This window comes from Ochlerotatus camptorhynchus, unplaced genomic scaffold, assembly GCF_037179485.1.
Source record: "Ochlerotatus camptorhynchus isolate MF236.1 unplaced genomic scaffold, CSIRO-AGI_Acam_v1.1 ptg000221l, whole genome shotgun sequence".
In the NCBI taxonomy this organism is placed as follows: domain Eukaryota; kingdom Metazoa; phylum Arthropoda; class Insecta; order Diptera; family Culicidae; genus Ochlerotatus; species Ochlerotatus camptorhynchus.
In genome coordinates this window covers 428,116-440,598 of record NW_027040711.1, presented here as the reverse complement: position 1 = coordinate 440,598, position 12,483 = coordinate 428,116, and the positions used below count along the sequence as shown (strand labels likewise).

The 12,483-nt window shown below is 41.0% G+C and overlaps 1 protein-coding gene across 1 annotated transcript; it reads right to left on the bottom strand.

The window, feature by feature from the left end:
* Positions 1-4,652: 4,652 nt before the first annotated feature.
* On the bottom strand, positions 4,653-10,969 carry Nup188 (nuclear pore complex protein Nup188). Its single transcript, XM_065225079.1, has 7 exons — positions 10,817-10,969; positions 10,516-10,741; positions 9,004-10,450; positions 6,502-8,945; positions 6,148-6,435; positions 5,708-6,082; positions 4,653-5,643 (listed from the first exon to the last, which is right to left on the bottom strand). Exons 1-7 carry the CDS (start codon positions 10,840-10,842, stop codon positions 4,708-4,710), a joined length of 5,742 nt encoding a protein of 1,913 aa, XP_065081151.1. The 5' UTR covers positions 10,843-10,969; the 3' UTR covers positions 4,653-4,707.
* Between the last annotated feature and the right edge of the window lie 1,514 nt (positions 10,970-12,483).

Below are 12,483 nucleotides of genomic sequence, written 5' to 3'. Positions count from 1 at the left end.
ACCTTTTTGACGTTTAAGGTTAATTCCGTCCTGAGCGATATTTCACGCGCGGGGCAAGATTTTGCGAAGGTACGAGAGGGAGAGAAGTAATAGTTGTCTCTCTCATTCCAACGCAAAATTTGCTCCGCTTCGCTAATGCACGCTAAGATTTGAATACACCTTTAATCGTCTTTCTCTATCTAGCACACATGGATGAATGGACGGTTTGTTTTCCCACTAATCTGTTTCCTTCTTACTTGCACTCGTTCGATTTAAATAAGGTAGATAGAGGTAATTCTAAGACTAGAAGGTCCCGAAATAACGTGCTCAACTTTTTGGCTCAGCTCTGATACTCTCTTCGGTCCCAAGCTAATCGATTCACCCCTCGAAACATAGGAAAATCCACTAACCCCTCATTTTATCTGTCAAACTTTCATAGCTAGTCAAAACAAACATTGTGTAGTAGTAGAATTTCTACTAGAATGGGGTACGTTAATCGTTTGCTTGGGACCAATAGGCTAGTCAAGTAGTGAGCCAATGTAAAATCGTTAGTTTCGTATTGATTGTTGGTAGTCCTGCCGGCGAAAACCGGAGGAATACTTTCGACGAAGCACATCACGGGTGAGATGATACTTACCTTACCAATCAGGCTAAGGTCTTGTTGTCCATCTTGCCCGCTGCGCGCCTCTTTTTCTTGTTGGGTCGCTTTCTAGAACCATTTTCACTAGGTCGTCGTGCGACATTCTTACGACGTGCCCAGCCCACCAATTTTGGCAATGTGGACGATGGATGGTTCTCCCAGCAGCTGGTGCAATTCGTGGTTCATTTGCCTCCTCCACGTTCCGTCATCCATCTGCACGCATAGATAGCAACAATCAATACGAAACTAACGATTATAAATTGGCTCACTACTTGACTAGCCTATTGGTCCCAAGTAAACGATTAACGTACCCTATTCTAGTCGAAATTCTACTACTACACTATGTTTGTTTTGATTCGCTATGAAAGTTTGACAGATAAAATGAGGGGTTAGTGAATTTTCCTATGTTTCGAGGGGTGAATCGATTAGCTTGGTACCGAAGAGAGTACCAGAGCTGAGCCAAAAAGTTGAGCACGTTTCTTCGGGACCTACTAGTCTTAGAGTTACCTTTATGTAGATAGTACGCATGAGTATGAGCATGAGTAAGTAGCACACTCGTAGCACACATTGGTTTATAACTTGTACTAAATATATATAAACGAGATTTGACTAGGTACCCCTCGGTACCCAACGCTCAAATTTTCAGGAGTACTATTTTATAAGGTGATCTTCCAAATACAATCAGTTTTCGACTACATCAGGGCCCGCCTACCCTATTTTCGAGCCATTGAATATGACGTCACAAAAACGCATGATGGGGTACATATAACATTGACTATTTCGACTCGAGATTTGACTAGATACCCCTGGAAACCCAGCACTGAACTTTTCAGGAGCACTATTTTATAATGTAATCTTCGAAATTCAATCGGTTTTAATCCCTGCCAGGGGTCGCCTCCCAACTTTTCGGGCCGTTCAATATGGCGTCACAAAACCGTCCGATCTTCTTCTTCTTATTCGCATTTCAAGCTTATTGCATACGCATATTAGCTTATTGCGTGCTCTCAACTTAGTGTTCTAGTGCTTCCACAGTTATTAATTGAGAGTTTTCGATGCCTGTACCATTTTTGCATTGGTATAATTGTGCGGCAAGTCCAATCATACTTCTATGCCCAGGGAAGTCGAGAAATTTTCCAACCCGAAAAATTCCTAGACCGGACCGGGAATTGAACCCAGCCACCTCCAGCATGGTCTTGCTTTGTAGCTGCGCCTTTACCGACTGAGCTAAGGGAGGCCCTGTATATGGGCTGTATATAATATTGACATTTTCGAATCGAGATTTGGCTAGGTACCCCTCAGTACCCAACGCTGAAATTTTCAGAAGTACTGTTTTATAAGGTAATCTTCAAAATACAATCAGTTTAAGACCCCGCCAGGGCCCGCCCACCCTCTTTTCGAGCCATTGAATATGACGTCACAAAAACGCTTGATGGGCTGTATATCACATTGATTTCAATGAAAAGCATTGGTGTATTCAGCAAAGTTGTATATTTTAATGATGCCAACAATTTCTTAGAACATGATAAATTGATCAAATTTGAAAATAGCACTAATTAACACAAAAAACCAATATTAAGGTAGTCTTAAAAGAAAATCTATTATAGCTCTACAGAGTTATGATGTAGAAATTTGATGTCTTTAGCAAATGTTCATAAAATCAACTGCTCTACAATTTTGTCCAAGACATGGAAACATTATCTCGTAACTGGAAAAAGCTAGAATTTGGATGTATAATACTAGCTTAAAGATTATTCGGGTGTGTAATTTAAAAGATGCGGGATATAATTTTGAGCAACTTCTCCCAAGACACCCATACACGTCTCTAAAACGTAGAAAAAGGGTAGAAAATATTTTTGACCGTCTTTATTCATATTCGTGCCACTGTGCGAGGGGGGGGGGGTAAATTTCTCCTCGATTTAGCGTGACATAATTAATGCATATTGGAATTTCTTATGAAATTTATCTTAGAATGAAAATGCTGGTTATGATTTATATGCAATGCATATGATATGACTCCCATAATATGGTCGTCAGATAATATCTCATTGGTGAATACACTGACCAACTTGTCGGAAAAGGCGGCATATATCCTGAGCGCTAGCAGCAACTTCTCCGTTGAACTCCATAGACGATGGGAGGCTGGACTCCCTGCGTTGCTCGTTCACGTAGTTCCAAAAGGATTTCGAGTGTAGCTTAAGTTTGCACTGGATGCCTCGTTGGAAACTCGAAAAGCATTCACGACTGACTCACTGGTACAAGTGATTCAACCTCACATAATGAAGTTCCAGAGGAAGCGTGCGATACTTCGTAAATCTTTCGCTCACTTGCAATATATTTTCAGAATTTTGGAATCATTAGATGCTATACTGATATTTTGTACATGTTGGATTCAAAAAGAAGTTGAAAGGCAAGTGTTTGACACATAAAACCTGTCAAAATTGCTTGCAGATAGTCACAATCAGCGATTTTACGACTCGTGAGCGCTCACTCTTCTTGTATCTAACAAGTTCAAATTTGCATCATAACATATCAAGAGCAAATTTTCATTACGTCGAAAGTAACAAAGGTAAACAAAGTCGAGCTATCAGTGTCAATCGATGCTCCTGCTATTACACTATATACTGTCCGAATATAGGATCACATCCCATTTTTAAATTTATTTACCAGTCAAATTGCTTTTTGACGTAATCACCTTCCGATCAAAATATTTTTCGATGTTATTAAAGTCACCCGATTTCTATGGAGATGCCGTTTGACAAGTAACGGCGCAGAGAAACCCGTGAAAAGTGTTCGTTCGTCGTTTCGCTTTCTCATTATTAAAGTGAATAAATCGAACTGTTGGTTGCTAAGATGATTTCGGTGGTCCTTGAATGATGAGGGCTGCACGTAAGGAGACGTAATTGATAATTCTCCCGAATAGTAGGTGCACAATGAGCCGAGGAAATTAATAGCCCTGTCCTGAGTGCTCACGAAGCAGAGGTTCAAACTACGATTATTTTCGTTAACTAGGGGAAATGGATATAATGTCGGCCTAAATGCTCCTAATTTGGGCCCACACATAAATTCAGCAATCGACTAAATTTTCACTTGCGACCAAAAATATCCATTAGTACCGTCCCAATGACGCGTTCATCTAGATAAAATTGATAAAAAGCAGATTTTTAGCGATGGGCCAAATCTTAGGTCCATAGACCCACATTAGAGCTATTTCCCCTACATGGTTAATTTTAGAAAGCGTCGCTGCACTGTAGTTATCGAGACGACCACTAGCTCCTGCGTGAAATGTAGAGTTATCAGGATCTGTATACAGGAATCCGCTATGAGATGGACTCCACGAAACGCCTGGCAGATTGAAGTCACCCAAAATGAATATTTCATCAACTGGAGTGGCACTTTCGATAACTGTGAAAACTGACCGACAGTGAATATCGATTAGTTCATTGTCCCGGACTCGATCAGGTGGAATGTATAGAGTGTGAAATAGAAAAAGTGTGCGATCACCCAGATTGATGGCTGTCCAAACCTATTACACATTTTTCAATGAATCGTTCTCGATGACCTTTGCCTCCAACACGCCACGGACGTGGCATGTGACTGAATTCAGTTTTAATTAATTTTTTTCTCGATTTTTTAAATAGTTTTTTTGCAGAACAAAAGCTACGCTAACCTAACAAATGATGAAACAAATATAAAACAAAATTTGTTTAATACATTTCTGGGCTTTTTCTGTGATGTTTTTTTTTTAACTTTAACATTGCCTTGAATGAGCGGAAATTGATACACTGATGTTAATTTTGTGGAAAATTTTCAGGTCTATAAACTGTAATTCCACTAAAGCCTAACAAGAAGAAGAATAAGAAGAATGCAAATGACACACTAGCGCCGCGTAGTGAGTTAATTCTTAAATGAAGAAATGTTAAATGAACTGCCCACCATCCAATGGACTTGTCCATCGCAATAGGGGAACAATGACAATAATTAAAATAAAGCAGAGATTAATGTTTGAACATATGCATTACATTTATTTAGGCAACAGTTTTAATCAAAGCTTACATCCTTCATTCTAAACAATAGTAGATCTTCTAGCTTTAATGTTCACTCTGTGCTATGATAAAGAACAAGTTCGACATCAGATGGAGATAATCTTCCTCGACAATCCTCACGTGCGACAAACCTGTATACTTGCATTCCTCCGGTTCGTATAAGATAGGTTCATCCTCGGGGCCTGCGTAGGCAAAAGTTTTATTACTTTCCAGGCCTTCGTCGAACATTACCCGCTTGACGGATACCGCATTGGGTGGTCTTAGAATGCCTCGAGGCATCGCCGGAGTAGACGAGGAAGCTTTATGCAGAGCGGGATCTACCTGTGAACTATGAGCAATTGGACTCAGCGGTGACGAGGCTGCTTGTTGTAGATGTTGCTTCAGCACTACATTCACTCGCATCGATTGACTGCGATCGGGTTTCTTCGGCAATGCTACTGGCACAGTTTTCACTGAATTTGTTACTCTGTTTTCGGTGTTGTCATCGTCTTCGTCATTCGCGTTATAGATTGGCACCGATCCATACTTTTTGCGCGTTAGGATTTCTTTCGAATCCTTCAGGATGCGTTTCTTTACAAAATCGTGGAAAATCAACAATTCTGTGCTCAGTTCTCGTTTAATGAGCTGTTTTTCACGCTGCGATAGATTGGTATCTTTTAGTGCGAGCAAGCTTTGGGATGCTAGCAGTGTCAGGACATATTCCAAACCGCTTATGCAGAGCTTCGAATCGAGATGTGTAAGAAGCTCGTTGGAAAGTGTGATAGCATTTGTCGATGTGAAACTGGATACCGATGTCATCGAGAGTGACTTGGCGAAAGGAGTACGAGAGCTTGACTGGCGAGTTGTACCATTATTCGCAGCCAGGGTAGATCTGTTCAGCTGAGCCAATGATGCGTTGGATAAGGACGGTATCGCATCGACACAGTCTGTTTCTCCGGCGGGAAGTTGATTTAGTGGAGTATCTTGAAACGAATAGTGTTGCTGAAATTGGAAGCGTTGAAACATTAGATTCTGAATAATGACAACAGCATAGAATGGAACTTACCACATTCAAAACTTTTGTGAACATGCAAACGGCTCTTAGGACAGTTCCAAAACTGAGTTGTGAGTAATTATCTGCGTTCATCTTCGGAACTCCAAATTGTATTTCTATTAGTGGATACCATCGACCAGGGTAGAAGTCAACATCACAAAGCAGATTCAACAGATTTGGGCTGAACCTTAAGAGACACTTGGCACTGAGAGTGATAATCCCAATAACATTGTTCATAGCAGTTACGAGTTCATCGGAAGTATCGACAGCATTCGGATCGTCCTGATCGGTGCAGAGTTCTGCAGAAGGTCCTTCCGTAAGTCGTTTCAGAATTTTCGGTCGATAGAGCAGGGCAACGCTATGATCCATGAGGACTTGCACGCATCTCTGAAGAAAGCAAATTTAAGTCTTGATTTAGAGTACCAGATAAATGTTTAAATAGAAAAACTTACCATCAGATTGATCAAACTTTGTCCATGGTCCAGTCGCCATTCCCTCTCGTAGTATACCAGTTCACCCAGCAATTCGAGTGTCCCTTTGATCAGCTCCACTGCCTTGTCTTCCATTGACTGTTTGGCCAACAGCAGCGAATCTATGAGGTATTCTTCGTGAATTCCAGCAAAGAATAACGCATCCTTCAGAAAACGATACTTGTGTTGGGCCAGCAGCACTCGGACCAATTCTATCCCTCGAGTGTAAATTGGCCACCAATCTTGAGACTTCCATTTGTTTTCACCTTCCTAAAAATGAGGATGTAATTACGTTGCTATCATGTAGATACGTGAATAGTTTCAAAATTAACTCACATTTACCATCGTGTTTGGCTTCTTTTGTAATAGTTCCTTCGGTGGCAGTAGTTTCAGCCAAAGATAATCTCCTATCTCACAGTGTAGCATTTCGCTCGAACATCTACTCTTGGCCAACACAACGAGGAGCTCTAAAATTTCTTCGGTTATCTTCCGTTTGGAATACAATGGCAACAAAACGTTCGTGACACTGATCAACCGGAGAAAAACTTTATTTCGAATAAACCAGCACTGCCACCGTGAAGCCGGATTTTCGTTTTCTTCATAAACGAGTATTAATTTCTTCAACAAGTTCAGAGCCAAGAGTAATGGTATTTGCCCTCGGCTGGTAGGTTTAACAGAGGATGATTTAATCTCAGCTTTCGTGGATGATTCCAGATCGTAAATTTCATGACACACGACATCCACAGAAGAACGTGTTATGCTCGAAATAATTACCGTATTTTCAATCAGTTGATCAGACTGGAGTTCCACTGCCTTAATAGCAATCGCCAGGACGGATTCCTTTGCTCTTGAGTGCAGTTCATTGTAATTAATGGCAAAAACGTTCAGCAAGCTTTGAATCTTGTGCAACACATCTTCATCCTGTTTGGAATCGTCGGTATATTTGTGTTCGTAGTCTGAAAGTACTATGAGGTATAATTCTGCAAGAATCACGAATGGGCGAAGATCCTCCGTATACTGCGCACGTTCCAGCAGCACATTGAGGCACTGATGCGCTAGGAATCGTTTGCTGCGATCCGGAAGATATATACCGGTGTCCTTTTTTTTTAGAAGTAGTACTACTAAATCTTTGAAGGACTGCAACCGACTGAGCCATTCCGGAGTTTCGTCGATTATTGCCGAGGTAAAAGAGACGCTATCATCGCATGCATCGCTACTGGTTCTAGGAAGTTCAAACACTGCACGGACCCACCGTGAGAAAACATCATAGTCGAGAAATTTCTCATAAACTTTCTTGAGATCTTCATCAATTTTTCTCGGGCTGTCAATTTTAAACAGTTCTATACCGAGAATGTTGAACAACTGACTGTAAGCTCTGATATTTTCACTAACATTCCCAAACAGTGGATTACACAAACTAGGCCAAAAGCTTTTCTTTTCCAGCAGTTCTTTACAGAGAATCTGCATGTTGTTCTTCCAAAGAGCATGGAACAAAGACATCATCCGAGACAAAAGAGGACTAGCCAATTTCTTCGGATCGCTGGAGATCGCTTCCAGATACTCCTCCATGTAGGTTGGTATTCCATCGCTTATGTTCTTCTTTTTACCCGGTTTCACCCCTAAGAAGAGCCTGTTATCTACGTTATCGTAGTGTATTTTGAAGAAAGCTTCCGTTAGACCTGGTTGTTTATGAATGCAGGCTTCAACGAACTCCAAGACTGCTATCTTCAGGTTGTCACTCTCGAGATCATCTCTTAGTCGTTGAAGAAAAATTAATCGAATTTGATCCGGTTCAATGTCCAAACAAGCAAGCAAAGACATCTTAAACTCGAGCGAGAAGCGTCTCAATAATCTACAAGACAGTATTGGCAGCCTTCTATTGAATATGTTATTCATATAACTCGTCACGACCGGAATAATACGTAGGGTATCTCTTTGCTTCGGTTGGGTATAAATGGCTGATTCCAAAGGTGTCAACAGTTTTTCATTATCAATTACGGTACGCTTGAGTCTCAAAATTTGCATCAGAATAGTCATCGATAGCTGTACCAACTGATTAATGCTTTGCTCTTGGGCCATCATCCAGCTGGTTTCGTTTTCCATTATCGACTGCAAGTAACCATTGCCTAAGGCGACAAACTTCAGCAGAGTGAGTCCGTTGTCCAAATCAAGCAAACTGTAAACGCAAACATTTTGCAGCACCGTTCTGGGATAGTCATTCTTCAGCGCTTCCGGACTCAGTTGAAGAATTTCAAACATATACTGCAAAATGAATACATAAACTTTCTGTCGTTCCAATTCGTTCTCGACCCGCCATGAGTGAGCAAGCGGAAATACTTCTCTCAACAGGAAAATCAATCCGGGCAGTTCTACTGCAAAAATGTTGCTCTTACCCAATTTGGTGTAGGTTTTCAAAAAGTTGAAGTATGCCATCAAAATACGATACTTTCCTACATTTTTCTCGCAATTCACCAGGTAATATCCTATCAAACTCGACTCGAAGCTAGTTCCGGTGGCGTAATCCTTGAAGTCCAAATTGGCATTATTTACCGTGGGTAGGATGTTCAAATTGATGACACGGGCGTATATTTCCTGTTCAAAAAGCGGTACTAGCGCAGCGCAAACATTTAAACATTCAGCCAACAATTCGATTGGTGGATTTTGAACCACTTTGAATTTGAGCAGAATGTCGAAGACCATTTCTGTTGGATGGACCATTTCCGAGCTGATTTCTTGTGGCTGATGGATACGTTTTACAGCAACAGCTAAGTAGCGTATACCTGTAGAAGGAATTTATACGCTGGTAAAAGATCAACCAATATATTAATACTAATTTACCTGCAGTAATCCGTTGAATCCGTTCGTCATTGAGCTGAGTGTAGGCCAGCGCATCCGACAGCATTTCGTTGATTTCGTGATGCAAAGCATCATAAAAATTCAACTTTGTCCGAAAGTGCACCATCGTATGCGTTCGTTTGTCAAGCACTACCGCACTGGTGCCTCGAGGAACTTTGAAACCAATTTTTCGAAAAGGTACATAATCGTGCGTAAGCACAAACTCGTCCTCGCTTGAACCCGAAGGACGCAATTCGTATTTGTCGGGGTCATACACTTCACTGTAAACTGGTAGACGCTCCAGCAACGCATGGACATACTTGTACGAGCTTGGTCCTGCTGAAGCCAAAGCGTGAGCAATCATTGCCAGGGGTTTGAAGTCCACTGGGAATTTTTCCAATGATGTATCGAATAACGATCGCGCAGGATTTGCTTCATTTTTGCAAAATTCAGTTGCAATAGACGGACTATGGAGCAGTTCGCTGAGCAAGTCGATGACTTTCGCAAGATCAGCAACGGATCCATCAGTGTCGAAAAGTTGACAAAGGAACCCAAGTTGATTGAAGATTGCTTTCCGCGTGATACGGCAAACAAGACTGTGATCCTTGAAGGTTCGATGTGTTACCAAAGCTTGAAGATACTCAAATACACCAAGCTGCATTGCTCTGGAACCAAACTTTCGATACCGAGTAGACAATTCGTCGTCTTCCATCTGACTTGGAATTCTAAAATTAAAAAGCATCCACACTAACAAAAGTGGTCCATGTTCCGGGAACTGATGCAATGAAAACAATTCACTATCAAGTGCTTTGATAACTTCTTCTGCCCAGACGATCTTGTCAGGTTTTTCGGTAAGATCTAATGCCTCGCACACAATCGCTAGTTCACTGAATGTAATTCTTTTCACCAAATCACTATGACTCTCGTTAGCGCTGTCCAAATACTGCTGTTGTCTGCCAAATGCGTGTCCTTTGAACAGTTTAAATAGACGGCTAAACTCATCCACGCTAATCCCATCGTAATGGATGATCATAAGAATTATGTGCAAAATTTCATTCATTTCGCGCAACTTCCGTTCTGATCTCAAGACCATCTTGGCATGATTGTTGAACATGTCACCCGGGATCAGCTTACCAGGCATATTATCGTTGATTAGATGCTCTAACTGTTTGATATATGCAGTCCTGAGTTGTGCCAATCCAATTTTATCGATAATGGTTTTGTACTCCTTGGAATACGGATGACTACCGGAATTGTAGAATTCCAGCAAATTTTTGACAATTTTCAAGAGTACCATCCTTTCCAAGCTGTAGAATGACCAGATATCGCTCAGTAGAGTCAACATTGAACTTTCCGCTGAGATGTAGTCTGCCAAAGCACTGGCTGGTCCACGATATTCGTTGACAAGGTAGAAACAGAGAATATTCCACGATTGTATAGCATCAATGTCCTGCGAGATAAATTTCTTGCAAGTTAATCAACCAATAAACTATTAATCTTTCCTCCCAAACTCACCAAATACTGATACAACTTGGTGGCAAAAGCAAGCAGCTTGTGCTGGTTGCGTTCCTTCATTACTTTCTTCAACTGCTCTTCGGAGGTCTTGTCACCGGCAGCTTTTTTATACATCAAAATGCCATCGGTTAATTGCTTCGAAACATCCGACAGCCGGTCCTGAACGACGGCGTTTGGTGTTTCGTAGTGAATTCCGGATACAAGCTGCCACAGCTTTTTCCACTGGCTGCAATCAGAGGTTATGTTGAGGTAAACAGAGGCCTTGTACCGAGGAAGAATTTCTATCAAAAATAATACTCACATAACATCTTCACTCGGATCACTCATCGTCGGGATTTGTGATGAACTATGTCAAGTTGCAATTAACGTTAGATTTAACATTAACACTCACAAAACCTTTCAAATTTAATGCACCAAATCGAAAACAAAATCTGAAACCGCTAAAAAACTGCCACTGCGGTACTGCTGCTAAACGAGCAGGAAAAAAAAGTCGAGCAAGAAATTTTTTTCGAGCTGCACTTAGCGCCACCTGTTTGTGAAAAAGATAATCATTAAAAGCTTTTGCAAGCTTTTTTCCTACTAGATTTTTTTATGAAATCGAGCCTACAGCAGGGTGGCCAGATCCTAAGCGAAGACGAAACAGCTATATGATCCAGTTTTTGATCCAGACGCATTTCCATTATCGATTGCTTCACCCGCGGATAAGTCGGTTCGGTTTTCAAGTGTACTATAATAATTATGTGCGAGAAATGCCTATCGGGATGTGTATTTTTATTTTTGGTAGTATCATTTTTAACAGGAATTAAAGATTGCGCACAGTACGCATCAAATAAATCGACGCGCAGTACAACTTCCTTTAGTGTGTCATACGCAAATTCAATCCAGAAATATATTACACGAAGTACACCAACGTTTTCTTACATGATGCTATCCGCAGATATCTTGAGCTAGGTAAAGATCGTACCGAAGTTGGAGAAACGATTGATTAATAATGCGTGTTACGAAGCTGCAGCTCTACTGAGAGCCACAATATTCTTGCTTCTCTAACCAAAACTCTCACTTATAGACGCAGCCTGGTACAACCGATAGCTTTCAGTTAAATTGATGTTGACAATTAAAAGCCTCTTGTGCTTGTTAAAATAAACAAGTTTTGGTATTACTGACCAGATAGATTTATAGAATACAATATCACATCCTATGAATATCCAACGAGGTCTAGTGTTCAGAATCATAAGGGCCTAACTGCGATGATCGATTCTCTTAATCGATTTTCTCTTTTTCACCAACCGACCGATAAAACATTTAAAAAAATTCAGAAAAGATTCTGGCTACCCTGCTGTATGCTTTCATCTCTGCTTTTATTCTTGTGTTTTCATTCCAGCTCAACCATTCATTTTCATTCAACAATTAATACGGTGTGCAAATCAAGTGGTGCAATTTTGAAAGAAGAAAGTGGTATTTTTACAAGTGATATTATCACATTTAAATCAAATCGTAAGTAATAACAATGAATTTTAGTAGTCCTTACAGTGGAGGATATTTAGCAACATATCCGCTGTATATCCCGGTATGTATTTCTCCCGTGCAGGTATGGGTCCCTCCCGCAGGCTACCTTCCTTATTTTCCCCCAACACCTGTTTTTCCAAACTCACTCACTCCAAACACACCAACAGTATACTCATCTGCCGTTTCGCTTCCGGGTTTTTGGGTTCCAGTATGGGGCCCGATGATTCCATACCCAGTGATGAACTTTTTTCAACCGCCTCATTTTGCCATGCAGAGTTCTACCGTCGAATTTAGTCAGACTGCACCAGATGCATCGACATGTCCTTCAGCTGTTGGTTCTTTCTCAGGCATTCAGGTTCCAGTATCGGAGCCTGTAATCTCGAATCATTTGACTCATTCCGCTCGGCCTCCTTTGTCCTCCACGCATACGCTGGGACCAATATACGTCAGGTCAGGTCAAAC

What these genes read in the sequence shown, in the direction of transcription:
- Nup188 (XM_065225079.1), bottom strand. Translation starts at nt 10,842, where the DNA reads ATGAGTGATCCGAGTGAAGATGTTAT. An exon ending in GATCCGAGTGAAGATGTTAT is followed by an intron (nt 10,742 to 10,816) that starts GTGAGTATTATT and finishes CTCTGATTGCAG; the next exon opens with CCAGTGGAAAAAGCTGTGGC. An exon ending in CCAAGTTGTATCAGTATTTG is followed by an intron (nt 10,451 to 10,515) that starts GTGAGTTTGGGA and finishes TTTATCTCGCAG; the next exon opens with GACATTGATGCTATACAATC.